Source organism: Vombatus ursinus, unplaced genomic scaffold, assembly GCF_900497805.2.
Source record: "Vombatus ursinus unplaced genomic scaffold, bare-nosed wombat genome assembly UNPS02014735.1, whole genome shotgun sequence".
Taxonomy (NCBI): domain Eukaryota; kingdom Metazoa; phylum Chordata; class Mammalia; order Diprotodontia; family Vombatidae; genus Vombatus; species Vombatus ursinus.
Window position 1 is genome coordinate 959,173 of NW_020954513.1, and position 15,668 is coordinate 974,840.

Below are 15,668 nucleotides of genomic sequence, written 5' to 3' on the forward strand. Positions count from 1 at the left end.
CATGTGTTTCCTGAACTTCTGGCTTTCCAGGCTGGTTTTTCTGTCGCCTATTTCGGCTGCCTCTTGGCAGCCTCTTGCATTAACCCAGCTCATGGTTTGGCTTCGGTTCCTGTCTGCTATCTTAGCTCTGGCATTTCTCTGCAGCCTCCCCTGTCCCCCACCCTCAAACTGATCTCCCACCTGCCTCACCCTAGCCGGGGCTGTTAATCCCTCATTTTCCCCACTGAACAACATAGGGGCTTTCCACAAACACCATTCCTTTAGCTTACAGCGATTTATGCTCTCCTCCAAGTAAATGCTCAATCCCAGTCCTCTTTTTTACTGAGGAGGAAAAAAACCTTACCCTGGGGTCTATCAGTGACATTAGCAGAAGCTGCTGAAACCTTAATTAGTTAAAAAAAAATAAAGGAATCGTAGATTTAGAGCTAGAAGAGACTCCAGAGGCCAGCTAATTCACCCCTTTCTTTTTACAGAGGAAGAAACTGAGGCTCAGGGAGACAAAGGTGATTTACCCAGGCTCACACAACTAGTATTTCTTTTCCTGGCTCCCAGTCCAATGCTCTATCACTATCCCACACTGCCTTGTAAAGACATCTTTTATTATCTGTGAAGTTCCCAAATCTCTACTTTCTATTCCTCTCCAGTTCCAGATTGTTTTCTGTCCATAGTATAATTATCCTACCAGCTCAACCTCAATGTAATGAAAGCAGAATTGTTTATCTCTTAAGCCCTGCACACTGTCCAATTTTTCCATGACCACTGATTATAATCCCACTTTGCTTTTCCTCCAAGTCTGAGACCAAGGACTCTCTCTTTTACTGCCCCTACATAGATTCAGCTGCTAAGCCCAGCTGCTCCCTCCTCTGACATTTCCAAAGACCCCTTTCCTTGTGTCCTGCTCCCACCATTTTTAGGGCACATAAGTAGGGGTACCACTTGTATCCTTTTCCTCACCATTCCCCTTCCCTCCCCATGGGTGTCAACCAAGAATCGCAACCCTGCCCTAACCCCCTGTGGCTTGCAAATGAAAGAAATGTGGTGAGCAGTGATTCCAAAATTAAATTAGGCAACAATGCATTTAGCAGTGTTTTGAAAACAAACTGTTGTGCTCGCTGAAGCATTTCCAACAGACGGGGTCATGCCATGAGTGGCAGGCTGTCATGAAGCCACACTCACAGAATCTCAGAATCTCAGAGTTGGAAGAGATCAGCTAGTCCAGCCCCTGCCTGAAAAAGGATCCCCTCGACCACATATCTGACTAGAGGTCAGCCAGCCCCTGCCTGAAGACCTCCAGCCCCTGCTGCCACAAAGGGACACTGACTGCTCTGGCCTTGACCAGCTTCAGGTTTCCTTCCCGTCTGGACTTGAAAAAAATTAAACGATCATAAGCAGCACAAGGATTCTTGTTTTTATCTCCTCCATAAATGAAGGCCATGTTCTGGACCAACACAAAGCAAAACTGATACTTGGGTTGCTTTTTCATTAAATATGATCCTTCTACATACTTCCTTCTGGACCCCCTTACATTCTACAGCATACATGTGTGCAGGCAATGGCTTTGGTGCGGTGCATGGCCATAGAAGAATGCAGGGCAACAGACCCCATTTGGGATCTTGGCTTCATCAGCACTGAGCTCCAAACCAACCTCTGTAAGACAAAAATCCAGTATCCCTACTTGGGAGGCCAGTCTTCGAAGCACACTTCTGCTTCCTCAGTTTCTCTCATGACCAGACACTGTGTCATCAGGTGGACAAAGAGAGAAAAGAAGGGGGCAAAGGCAGAAAAGAGAAATCCTCTTTGATGAAATTCGGCAAGATTCAGATAACTGTGCAACCACTCCCAGCCCTAGGACATGCACTCCTTTCCTAAGATGGTTGGGATTCCAAGTCTCCTTTGGCCTGGGCGAGAGCCTCCTTCCCTGTTATCACTCCCCAGCTTCTTGCCAATCCATCTCATCTCGTGTCTCCTGAGTCCCTGTACTGCTTCCCCCTGCCCTTCCATTGGGCCCTCTGAAACATCTGTTTTTATTCTTAACAAACTTCCCTGCATCTTAGACTTCATTCCTCTTGTTCTTTCCATCTTTTTGCCATCACAGGAACCTGGCTCCCCAAGAAGACACTATATCCTTGGTCATACTCCCTACCCAATACATTGGATCAGAAGGAAGAGTACACATACCACACACTCCTTGCTCCTCACTACCACTTTCAGACCCTTCCCTACTGCTGTAACTTAGCAACCTCTCCTCTTTTCCATCCATTTACTTCATCCAGGTATACCACCCTATCTAAATCCTGGTTGCTGTTACCAACTGACTCCTTTTCTCTTAAAGAAAAAAGTTTTATTGATGCTTTAAATATGTGTATTATATATATATAGATATATATAGATATGTATATATATATATATAATATATGTATATATATTATCTTATTTCTTCCCAGTGACTCTTCCTTTCAACAAAACAAATCAAGACACTGGCCATGTTTGAAAGTGTATGCCCTATTCCAAATCTATTGTAAATTGTTCTTCTGCTTCTGCTTACTTTGCTCTGTCTCTGTTCATACAAATCTTTCCAAGTTTTCCTGAATTCTTCATATTTATCCTTGCTTCTGGTGCAACAATATTCAATTACATTCATTTATCACAATTTGATCACTTAATAGGGGCATGCATTTCCTTCCAGCATTGTGCTATTACAAGAAAAAGTGTTACTATAAATATTTCTGCATATATGGGACTATTCCCTCTGTCTTTGATCTTGGGGATATATGCCTAGTAATCCCATCACCAGATCAAAGGATATGTGCAGTTTAGTTACTTTTTAGTATAATTCCAAAGTGTTTTCTAGAATGGATAGACCAATTCACCACCAAAAGGGCTGCAGTGTGCCTGTTTTCCCACATCCCTTCCAATACTTACCATTTTTGTCTTGGGTCAGTTCCTCAAAAGTGTTTTAACTTACATTCCTTTTATTATTCAGGAATTGCAGCATTTCTTCCCACCCAATGTATTCTCCACACCGCAGCCAAAATGATTTTCCTAAAGTGCAGGTCTGACTATATCACTCTCCTACTTAATAAACTTCTTGTTGCCTCTTTGATCAAGTACAGACTCAAGTACAGGCATTTAAAGCCCCTCATAACCTGGTCCCAACTTACCTTTCCAGATTAATACATATTGCTCCCCTTCGCATATACTATGGTCAAGCCAAAGCAGTCATTTTGCTTATCAAGAAGAACTCAATTTCCCATCTCTGTGCCTTTGCACTGGCTGTCCTCCATGCCTGGAATGCCCTCCCTCCCCATTTCTACCTCTTTTAATCCATAGTTTCCTTCAAAGCACAGTTCAAGCACCATCTTCTAGAGGCAGCTAAGTGGTGCTACAGTGGATTGATGGGGCACTGGGCCTGGAGACAGGAAGACAAGTTCAAATCCAGCCTCAGACACTAGCTGTGTGACCCTGGGCACCCACTTAACCTCTGCTTGTCTTAGTTTCCCTATCTGTAAAGTGAGGACAAAAACAATACCTATCTCCTAGGGTTGTTGTGAAAACCAAATGAGATAACATTTGTTTAAAAAAAAAAAACTTAGCCCATCGCCTGGCATGTAATAGGCAGCAGGTAAATGCTTATTCCCTCTCCTTCTTCTGCAGTATCTACATGAAGCCTTTCTTGATTCCCCCAGCTGCTAGCACACCCCCTCAAAAATTATCACAAACTTATATACACATCTCCCCCCTGGGTACACTATAAGGTCTTTGAGGGCAAGGACTATTTCACTTCTGTGATCTTAGAGCTTAGCACAGAGCCTGGCACATAATAGGCCCTTTAGACTCAATGATAATTTATTTGAAATCAGAAAATGCTAATGCTCCTTCATATCTACTTTTTTCCATTATTTTCCTAGAGACTGTTGATATTTTTTCCCTCTAAATGAATTTTGTTATTATCGTCTAGTTCTACAAAGTAATAGTTCTCAAAATGTAGTCTAGTCACCCTTAGGGGTCTTTGAGACCCTTTCAGAGGGTCCCCAAGGTCAAAACTATTTTAATAATAATACTGGAAAGTTTTAATTTCTAAAATGATAAATTTCAATAGATACAATTTCCATAAGCAAAAGCTCTTCAGGGTGTAATTTTTAAGGGTGTAAAAGGGTGCCAAGACCAAAAAGTCTGAGAACCATTGGTATAAAGTAACTCCTTGGTAGTTTCAAGGATACAGCACTAAATACACAAACTAATTTAGGTGGCATCATGTTATTATAGAGATACACCCATGAACACCAAATCTCTACATTTTTGTAAAAATCATGTTTACTTCTCTCTCACTCTCTCTGCATATAAATATATATGTATATATGCACACACATACCACACACACACATATATATGTATATATGTATGTATGCATATATATATATATACACACACACACACCTTGTAGTTACTTTGAATGAAGTTTCTTATTCTATCTACCCCTGCTGAGTTTTGTAGACTGATTATTCTTGTGGGGTTTATTTTATATCCTGCTACCTCCCTAAATTACTAATTATTTTAGGTGACTCTTAAGGATTCTCTAAGTAAACCATATCATCTACAAGGAGATAATTTTACCTCATCACCTATGTTTATTCCCTTAATTTTTTTTCTTCTCCTTGTCATAACTATAATTTCTAGAACTATTATCAAATAATAGTCATCAATGAACATCCTTGCTTCACTTTTGCTCATATTAAAAAGGCTTCTAGCATTTCTTATTCCATTACAGATAATGCTAACCGTTGACTTTAGATAGTAATTACTTGTCAAATTAAGAAAAGGTTTGTTAAATCTTATGCTTTTAGCATTTATAAGATGAATGAATGCTCTACTTTGTTAAAGGCTTTTTTGTATCTATTGATACAATTATGTGATTTTTTTTCTTATTTTCTTCATTAATATAGCCTATCATGTTTATAGTTTTCCTAAAGGTAAATCATCCTTTAATTCTTGGTATAACTATAACCTCGTCACAGTGAATCATCTTTTGAATATAATTCTGTAGCTGCTTTCTTAATATAGTGAATATTTTTATGTCAAGATTAGTTAATTAATTAATTTATAGTTTTCTTGTCTGCTTTTATCCTCCCTAGTTTGCCTCTAATCTTTCTCAAGGACTTACGTACCTGGCTTACCATTTTCTCCTTTTTTTCTCCTTTTTTGGTGAGGCAATCGGGGTTAAGTGACTAGCCCAGAGTCACACTGCCAGTAAGTGTCAAGTGTCTGAGGCGAGATTTGAATTCAGGTCCTCCGGATTCCAAGGCCAGAGCTCTATCCACTGTGCCACCTAGCTGCCTCACCATCTTATTTTTTACCCCAAATCCTTAATATTTCAATGTGCATGTTGATACTGCCTAGCCTCCCAGTTCATTAACCTCACATCCCATGACTTGTACCTCTATTCTATCTCAGTTCTCCCTTATATCTCATTTCTTTGCTATTGAATTTTAACATCTGACTCCTTTCTCCTCCTTATTTTCTGTCATGCCTTACTCTCAGAAATATCACTCCATGAAGGAAATAAGGTCAGATGGAAGCAACGTTGTATGGTGGGAGTTGTTCTGTGTCTTAAGTCATGAGTCTTCAGTCTTCCCCTCTAAGTCCATGTTCTCCCTGCTCTGGTTCTGTGACCTTCTAACCACCCTGGGTGCTAATTGCCTTGGGGTTTAATATATCCCCTCTCTGAGGTGTGATAAAATCTTGGGAGGTACAACCCTTCTTCAGAGAAGATGGTCTCGTAATGGGCAAATCCCCCCTCCCTACACCCTGCCTTTGCTTCTTACCACAAATATACTCTTGGGAACATTTGTTAGTCAAATTCTGTCCTTTCCCCTTCAGTGTCAAGGTAGCACTGGAGCAAGAGCAGCTTTCAGATGTACTCCATTGGAGCTCTCCCTCTGAGATGGCATGGAACCATTAATGGCAGTTTCTTACGTTCAGCTATTTGGCCAGTTCCAAATCTACCTAATTTTACTATTAACTAGCCCACATTTCTCCTTCTTTTCCACAATAAGAATGGGAGAGATTTTATCATACGCTTTGCTAAAATCTAAGTAAACTAGATCTGCAGCATTCCCTTAATCTACCAACTTAGGGATTCTGTCAAAAAAAGGAAATAAGGGTCGTCTGGATTGTCCCTGATGAAACCCTGTCTTCTCTTTGTGATTGCTACTTCCTTATCTGGACGTTCACTAACCCTCCTTTTAATAATCCTTTCCAGAATTTTGCCTGGAATCAAAGTTGTGCTCGCTGTCCTATAGTTTGAAGGTTTTATTCACTTCCTTTTTTTTTTTTTCAAAGTTAGGACCTTTGCCCTTCTCCAATCCTGCAGAGTCTCTTCCATTTTCCATGGTTTTTCTAAGATCACTGAGGATGGCTCAGCATTTGCATCTGCCAGTTTTCAGTACCCCCAAAACATAACTCATCTGGGCCAAATGACATGAATCCTTCAAGGGCAGCTCAGAGCTGTTAGTATCTCCTCACTTATCATAGACATCATTTTGCTCTATCCTTTCCAGTTCAAAGGTCACTCTCCTTTCTAGAGAAAACAGAAGCAAAAGAAGAAGGAAACAGCTCTGCTTTCTCTCTGTCATCAGTTATCATCATCTCAGCCACCCTGAGCAGCAGGCCTGTGCCTTCTTTGATCTTCTTTTCTCCCCTTACCCACCTTAAAAAACCTCACAAATCTAAAAACACCTTTTCTGCTCTCCTTGGTCATCCTTACCAGTCTCAGCTCATTCTGACCTTGAGAACTCTTGATACTATTTTTACAAGACTATGTCACCATATTGTGTTGTATTGTATGGAGGCAGCCGGGGGCAGTAGAGAGAGCACTGGGCCTCTTTCAGCACTAGGTCGAGTCAGGAAGACCGGAGTTCAAATCCAGCCTCAAGCACTTCCTAGATATGGGACCCTGAGAGAGTCACAACCTCTGGTTGGCTTAATTTCTTCAACTACCAAATCGGGGTAATAACAGCACCTACCTTGCAGGGTTATTGTGAGGATCAAATGAGATATTTGTAAAAAGTTTAGCACAGTACTTGGCACATAGTGGGTGCCATATAAAAATGCTTATTCCCTTCCCATCTGTCTTTGTTTCCATCTTCCACACGTTTTCTTTTTCATCTAAGTTGACTGGTAACTTCCATGTGCATCCACATCAATCTCTTCAGACAATCCCTCTTTCTTCTTATCAGAACTGTTTCTCATTGTACCTTCGTAATTTCAACCTTGGGGATTTTCCATTCCTCTGAGGCTGACTTCTGATTTCTTTTAGCCCAAGGAGCCTTACCTGGACTTCCTTGGAACCCTCTGAAATCTGCTCTCCTAAAATCTAATGTGTGTCTCTGATTATGCCAAGCTTTTCTCTCCTTTCTCAGTCAGTCAGGTATTTATCAAATGCTTGCTATGTGTAGGTACTGTGCTAAACCCTGAGGATACAAAGATAAAAAATGAAACAGTCCTTGCCCTCAAGGAGCTTGCATTCTAATAGGGGAGACATGTAAATAAGTAGGCATTTACAAAATAGAGTGTGTGGCAGGTAGTCACAGAGGGAAAGGCAGTTGCAGCTGGGATGTGGGGTGGTGGTGGGGACTGGCAAAGGACTCCTACAGAATATGAGATGTATGCTGAGTATACAAGGAAGCCAGAGGAAATAAGAGGCAGAGATATAAACTTCCATTCCAAAACTTCAGAGGTGATGATACCTCTGAACCTGAGCAGGTACATGTGTGCGCATGTGTGTGAAAGCAGGTACATGTGTGTGTGCATACACACACATATGTATATATACATATACATACACAAACACAAGCAATCTCTACAACACTCCTCCCTAGAATTACTGTAGTATAGATGACTTCTAAGGTTGTTTCCAGTATCAAGATGTTCTGATTTTTATGGCTTTCTGGATAGGACTCAACATTAAGTAATATATTAAATATATCTATAGACATATATATGTATACACACATATATATGTATATATTAATAAAGTTAATTTTTATGGAGTATTTACGCGGTAAGGAACATATCCTTTCTTCAGAACTATTCCCGTAGCATAACACTTGCCTTTCTCTTGAATCAGTTTCTTTTTAGTTCCAGTACAATTTTGGGCAGTCGCCCAACTGGCCCAAAACACTACAAATATTGATTTGTGGGCAAAGTGATCAGTCACGATGTGTCCAAATAGTCATGTGACTGGCGGGACTATAATTCTGGACCTTCGCTGAACTGAACAGTTATAGTCAAAACTGCTTGGAAAGAGTTCTGCTACTATACAGAGTCAATATATCCTGAGCACATACTGGTCCCAACCAACACTGGTCCCAACACAAAAGACTTCTCACTTAAGAGTCTTTGGAGAATACACAGACAGCCACCAAACAAAAGGGACAGCAGTTTGGAAGGTTGGGAGAGAGAAGATTGCACTCCATTTTGGAAATGGACTGTGATAGTTTCTTCTTTAAGCTGTCCCAGCACTCTCCTTTGGGAACGATGAGCATTGCCAGCTATCATTGACTCTGCTGAGCAAGCTTGCTTTGATTCCTCCTTCAGAGAGATTAAGTGTTACCGGCCTGCCTGCTCAGCTATCCTTGGCAACATCATAGTGAACAACTGACACCGTTACCTTCTTGTCATCTGGAATGGGAGTGGGGGCAGATTAACACGGCCCCTCCCTCACTCAGCTGTAGCCAGTATAATAATAGGTCTCCTGGACCCCAACAGGTTGTGGATTGAGGATGCTGCTTACTATTAGAAGGCAAGCCCCCTCAGATTCAAAATTGTGGTTCCTTGTGAACCTTACAGACTGGATTGAGGAGGCTTGTCATTTTTTCTGTTTCTTAATAGACACTCCCCTCCTCCCCAATTAAAAACCAATTCCTTCCTTGGAAGAAGGTGACCACCTCCACTGACCTTCAGAGCCAGCAGTTAGGAATGCAGAAGATAAGATATTGGGGAGCAGACTTGGATCCCAGCAAAGAGGAACATATGACCTACCTACTGTAGACAGGGCTTTCAGACACAGGTTTTCTGGGGTCTCTCTTGTCCTTGGGAGGTGGTTGTATTTTTTTTTCTTTTCTTTTCTCTCCAATTAAGAGGAAGAGCAAAAGCTTGGCTCAGCTCTCGTGCTCTCTCTCGCCCCCTCCTGGCAGCTCTTGAGAACAGCAGCCCCTTGGCTCTGCTCCCCCTTCCTTCTCTAGGTAATAGCCAAGAGGGCTGGGAGCTTGGGGGCTATATTCTCTCAGCTCTGCCTCTCCTCCCTTCTAGACAGCCAGGAGAGCAAAGGGGCAGAGCCAAACTTTCCTCCTCTGCTCTAACTTACTTCACCCCATTTCCGAGTGGGCCGAAAAGCTTTCCTTTGCTCTTTCACTCTTCTTGCCAAGTGCCTGTGTGACAGGCATCCATTTCTACCCTCCTTTCAGTACTTGCATAGTTTATGGTTATTTTTCACATTCGATCTTCATTATATAAGAAGGATTTTGGATGGGTTTGTACATTTGCATTGAGTCAGGCATGTCCTTTGATAGTGTAGGTCCTTGATAATTCTCATTAATTGTCTTTAAGTAATACAGTTTGGTTGGGAGGGGGACAGTGGCCAGTGCATAGAAGATCCTAAGAACACTGGCCTACAACAGATTTGGAGTCAAGCAGGCCTGGGAAGAGAGAGTGAGTACAGAATTCATTAAGTATTCCTCCCTCTTCCTTTCTAAGGAGATCCCCATGCTGCTCCCAAGCAAAGTGAGTCAAAACTTAGGAAGGCTAATTTTACATCATGGGATTGTCAGGCTATATAACAATGGTTTTCATAGGAAATGTCAAAGGAATGAAAAGAAAGCAAACCTTATAGACTTGTCCGTAGGTACCATTTCCAACCACTTGCACTAGTTCAAATATTCCCGCTGGATCCTGTAAGAAGAAGAGAAAATATAGTTATCCCTCATGCAGAAAGATCTGGATACTTAGGGAATGACTTGAATTGTGTCTCTAACTGGCCCTGCTCATTGAGAACACACATGGAAAGATCACAGAATGTCAGACCTAGAAGGTCATCAAGTTCAATACCCTCCTTTTACAGAGGAAATTGAGGCCTGGGGAGAGAAGGAAAGAGGAGTGCCCAAGGTCACAGATGTAGGAAGAGATGCAGAGCCAGGATTCTTTGGTCGGGTCCTTTAACTCCAGATCTAGTGTTGAGGACCTCTGCTGGTGATCTCCTTCCATCTAAATGTATTATCATCTTGTTCCCATCTCTCCATCTTTCCCACAAGAAGGGCATAAGATAGTCACATGACATGAAATTTCCCCACCCTCCCAGTTACAAATCAAAAGACTATTTTTGCAGTTTAATTTTAAGTACATGTGGTCATTCTTTTTTTTTTTTTAAACTCCCTTGCTAATTCCATCGAAGTCTGCCAGTCTTTTTGCATAATACTATGCCTCTGAGAGCCCTCAATCCATTCCTTTGCAACTATTTAGTGGCTATATCACTGAAATCTAGAGCTAAAAGGGTCCTTGGAGGCCACCAAATCTGAACCCCTTATCTTGTAGATGAGGAAACTGAGGCCCAGAGAGGGGAAGTGACTTGTCCAATGTTGTACAGTGAGCAACAAGGCCAAGATTTGAACTGGACTCCTCTGACTCTAAATCCCACACCCTTTCCACTACACTAAGAAACTCATTTTAAAAAAAAGATTTTACTCATAGTTTGACTAGAGATTAAATAAGGCCCTTACCCTCTCTTGCCCCAAGTTTCCTCATTAATAAAATGGAAACAATGAGGTAGCATGGTTCTTTGAGTAAATCCCTTCCCCCTCTCTGGACCTCAGTTTCCTCCTCTCTAAAGTGAGGAGACTGAAACATGATCTCAAAGGTCCTGCATTTCACCTCCAATACACGATAAGTCTATAATGTCCTGTGTCTTGTACTATATATATATAAATTCTTTACTGATTTATGTGCAAACTAAGGAATGTTTCATTCGCTCAACAAATATTTAGTGAGCATCTACTAAGCTACATTGTTCAGTGTTTCAAAATGAAGTGGATCATTCACTTGTTCACGATTGTCTGATTCAGTTCTCCACTGTTGTCCACGTCCAAATTCGATCTTGGTAATGGTTTAGAGAGGCGGATAGCTTTGTACACCAACTGAAGGTGTGATTGAGCCTCTATGGGAGAAATGACTGGGCAAATGGGCTGGATAATAACCAAATCTTTGCTGTATTTTGGTCAATATAGATACACCCACTCACCTTCTTTCCCCAACATATTCCTTCCCCACTGATTTTATGCAGCCATACAAATGGCTCATGCAAGAGCTCCATGGTTAGATTCTTCTGGGACACATTGGGACAAAGAGAATGGATGGCTCACAGTCAACCAATATGCATTTATAAAGTGCCTAGTATATGTCAGGTACTATCCAAGTACTGGGGATACAAGGATAAAACTGAAATTAGTCCTTGCCCTCAAGGAGTTAGTATTCTGTTGGGAAAGACAATGTGTATACATATAAATGACTATATACAGAAATGATACATGCCAAGTAATTTTGGCAGGGGTGGGGATGGGGCAATATCAGAAAAGGCTTCACATAGAAGGTATCACCTGAGCTTTGAAACTCAACAACTCTACCTCTCCTCGGCTGGATGCAGCTCCCATTCATCTGAGAAGGCAGCTCCCTTTTTTTCACCAAAACTATTTTCAAAATAAATGTCACCAACAAACAATCTCATCAATAATCAATTATTTCATGGCCTAGGTCTCCTTTTAATTGTCCAAGTTACTAAAAGTTGGGTTTTTTTATTAAGAAATTAGAAGTAAAAGTAGATCACTCTTAGGGTGATCTTGATATAAAATGTATTACTTTTATAATAACTCATAGTGAGATTTATGTGATGAAAAGCATAGCCAACAAAAGGAGTTTTTCTGTATCTACTTGAACCATTTATCACCTTAGCAGAATTCTTCTGTAGTATCATTGGGAGATTTATGGGAAACATTATTAACTTGGTAGGATCAGTCTGTGGCCATCTGTCAAAACCATCAGTCATGTTAGTTGATGCCTATTGATATCACTGACTGAAGGACCATTCTTTGTTTCTTTCAAGGTCCTTATTTGGGCGACAGAAGGCACAGAATTAATGAGAGACTAGATGTTCTGCATGTGAAGGGACCACTTAAGATTCTCCTTAGAATTTCTCTGAGATTCTTTGATGAGAAACCCAGTTTATATTCTCTAAAGTCCTTTTCAGAGTCCCATGCAGTGAAATGAATAAAGCAAGGCCCTTATTTGGACTTAGATGGTGATAGCTGTGATCATTCAAAAGTTGGCTATTAAGGAAAATAATCAATATGGTTTCCAGTCTGCATCTATTTATTCAGAATTCATTTGAGCCATATCCAAATTACTTTAGAAACATTCTACCTCCCCTAAAATTAAAAAAAAAAGTTCTGATACTTCCAGCATTCCTGTTTAGCAGAAGTCTCAAAGATTCATGTTTTGGATTGAATTTTACCTTCCCTGGAACATATAAATAAAATGTTTTCCTGTGTATCTTTCTCTGGGGTCTTTCCTGTGAAGTTTACCCTATTTATCTCCAATGTAGGTATAGTGGAAAGAATATTGAATATGAAGTAACAGAAACAGGGTTTCAATCTCAGCTCTTCTCCTTACTATCTGTGTGGCCTCAGCAAAGTCATTTCCCTTCCCCATAACTCAGTTTCCTCCTCCATAAAACGAGGAGGTTGGAGTTGATGGCCTCTGAGGGCCCTTTTGGATCCAGAACTAGGATCCTATAATCTTAGATCAGTAGATAACACTGGGAAAAGACAAGCTGTGTTTTAGAGGCAGCATATTCAAACTACAATTTGTCTGTTCTAAGACAAGATTTTTTTTCTGCTATTTTTTCCCCTAACTCTTCACTGACTAAGTGAGGTGTGGATGTCTAAAAATGAGGGTTAAGCTATAGACTAGGACAGTGGCACCCTGAGTTCTCCTCTCAACTTTACCACTGACCTGTAGTCAGAGGCAAAAATGTAAATTCTGTAACCTCAAGCAAAATCTAAGAAGGAATGTTTGATTGCAGAAAACAAACAGCTATTCATCAGAGAAGCCCTCTTTCTTTCATGGTCCTCCAAGCCATGGTGTTGTCACGCTGCCTGCAGTGTTACCTTGAGAAGAAGGCTGAGGTCTTCTCCCTGCCATGGTTTTCTTACATCTGGAAGGAAAATGACCAGAAAACAAGCAAACCCCATCCCATAGGTAGTGCTTCTTAAACCATGGGCCGTGAAAAATTTGGCAACATTAAAAGGTTTCTAAATGTGCAAGGACCAAAAATTAATTCAAAATCAAATGCCTAATGATTCCAAGGTGTTTCTGGCAGCACTTGCCCATGTTGCATCCCCTAACTTCACTGCAGCCTTGGTTCTAAACACAAAGCATGCACACTTTTCACTGCACATGCCTTCAGGTCACACATCTCCTGAACAAATGCTGCTGAAACTCAGAAAGGGGTTAGAAGCAGGAAAAGTTTAAGAAACTCCGCATAGGGGACTTAGAAGAAGCTGGTAAAAACTAAATTGTAGGTTTAGAGATTTAGAGTTGGATGGGATCTTAGAGGCCACTGAATCCAGCCCACTCCCTTATTTTACAGAGGGAGAAACTGAGGTTAGAGATGCTAGATGACTTGCCAACGATGACACAGCTAGTGTCAGAGGGAGGATTTGAATCCAGGTCTTCTTGCCTTCAAGTCCAGTATACAATCTGTTATGCTATGCTGCCTCTCATGAAGTCCTAAAGCATTCTATAAACGGTTCCATGAAAAGCAGCACAGCTTAGTGGGGCGAGAGCCGGCCTCAGAGCCAGGAAGACCTGAGTTCAAATCTTAACCTCTGACACATCCTGGCTTTGACCCTCTGGGTACAATTGCTTCATTCTTTAGTGCCTCAGGCAGCTGTAACAGAGCAGATTCTGATCGGCAGGGCTACAGGGAGTTCCCTCCATCAATGGAACCATAGGTTCTGTCTAAGAAAAAAATCCTCCATGCATATATGGGGTTTTGTTGTACTTTTGCCCACAAAGATAACCAGGCTGACTATGCCCAGACATTCAAGACATTTCAGGGCTGCCTCCTCTAGTCATTAGTATTTTGAGGTGCTGTGATTTTAAATTTAGCCTAAGAAAAAGAGAATTTGGAAGAGAATTTGGTGGGTTAGAAGAGAGAAGAGACTGGTCGCAGGAAAGTCAGCTGTTGTACTATTCTAGGCACACAGGGATCAACAGGGAATCACAGGGTCATAGACTCGGAGCTCTAAGGGACCTTAGAGATCATTTAGTCCAACCCCATCATTTTACAGAGGAGGAAACAGAGCCCTGGAGAGGCAAAGTGACTTGCCAAGGTCGCCCAAGGAGTAAGTGGCCAAAGCAGAATTTGAATGTAGGTAAATTTGACCCCAAGTTATCTGGAAGTAAGAAATGGTAGGATTTGGTGGCAGCGTGGATTTGGAAGATGAAGGAGGGGAAAATAGTCACAGATAAGGTCAACCTTCAAATCAGAAAGACTAAAAGAATGGCAGTAACATTGGTGGACCTAAGGGAAGGCAGTTGGAGGAGGAAAATGATGAGCTCTGATTCGGACACTGTAAGCCTTGAACTAAGAGCAGCGTATCCAAGGGAAAGTGCCCCGTACACCATCAGAACATAGGAGAAAAGCCCACAAGTGAGGGGCAAAAGCTGGGGATGGAGAAAGCTGAGCCATGTCTTCACATAGGTAATAACTGAAGTCATGGAAAAACATGAACTGGAAAAGGGCAAGAATAGAACCTTAGGAGGCACTCACAGTTACACGGTGGGGGGAGAGGCAAAGACAGGGAGGCCCAGAGAGGGGAAAGTCCCTAGCCTAAGGTCACTCAGATCCTCTGGCTCCAAAGCCGGTGCCATTTCCAGCACTGAAATAGCTGACGATGGAGTCGAGGGGAGGTGGAGGGGTCCAGAATAGCTAGGAGGGGTTAATGGGCTGGGTGAAATGGGAGCAGTGAGTGACTGAAGGGCAGAGAACAGGTTTGGGCAGTGTGGTGGGGGAGTAGGAGAGATGGCAGGTACATTAACATATAAATAGAAGGCAATTGCAAGAGAAATCATCTGCTGTTTTGGATTAGCCCATGTCCGTTGCCTTCCTCCATGCCTGTATAATCAGAGATAATGCAAACTCAAAGACCACAATGATCAGCAAGGAGCATCACTGATTGCCCTTTGGGACAATCAACTCGCAGGATTCGGGGACAAAGAATTAATCTTATAGCCCCAAAGACATTGCCTGGGAGTCTAAGCTAGTTCAGGTAAGGCTAGCTGTGTGAAAGATACACAGAACCTTAAAGGGGTAGTGCCTCGCACTTATGGGAAGTCCTCAGTGCCACATCACCAATAACCACAGTCAATTCAGCAGGCCCCTCTTGGAATGGACATCTGAGGTGGGGGTAAAAATTTCACCATGCCTTAGTGACAAACATGAGGGGGCTGGACCAGATGACCTCTGGAAAGGCCTTCCAGCTGTTATTCTATGCTTTCTTTAGCTTCAAGACACATGTCAGAATTCTTTGGATCTCTCTCTCTCTCTCTCTCTGTCCCCG

The 15,668-nt window shown here is 41.7% G+C and overlaps 1 protein-coding gene across 1 annotated transcript in view; it reads right to left on the bottom strand.

Moving 5' to 3' along the window:
- The window catches only part of LOC114042722 (mitogen-activated protein kinase kinase kinase kinase 4-like), a 228,954-nt gene that overhangs the window by 208,658 nt on the left and 4,628 nt on the right, over positions 1 to 15,668 (bottom strand). Inside the window, exon 2 of the mRNA XM_027861416.1 lies at positions 9,883 to 9,948. Within this exon, the coding sequence (XP_027717217.1) occupies positions 9,883 to 9,948 (66 nt within the window). The remainder of the gene's footprint in view (positions 1 to 9,882; positions 9,949 to 15,668) is intronic.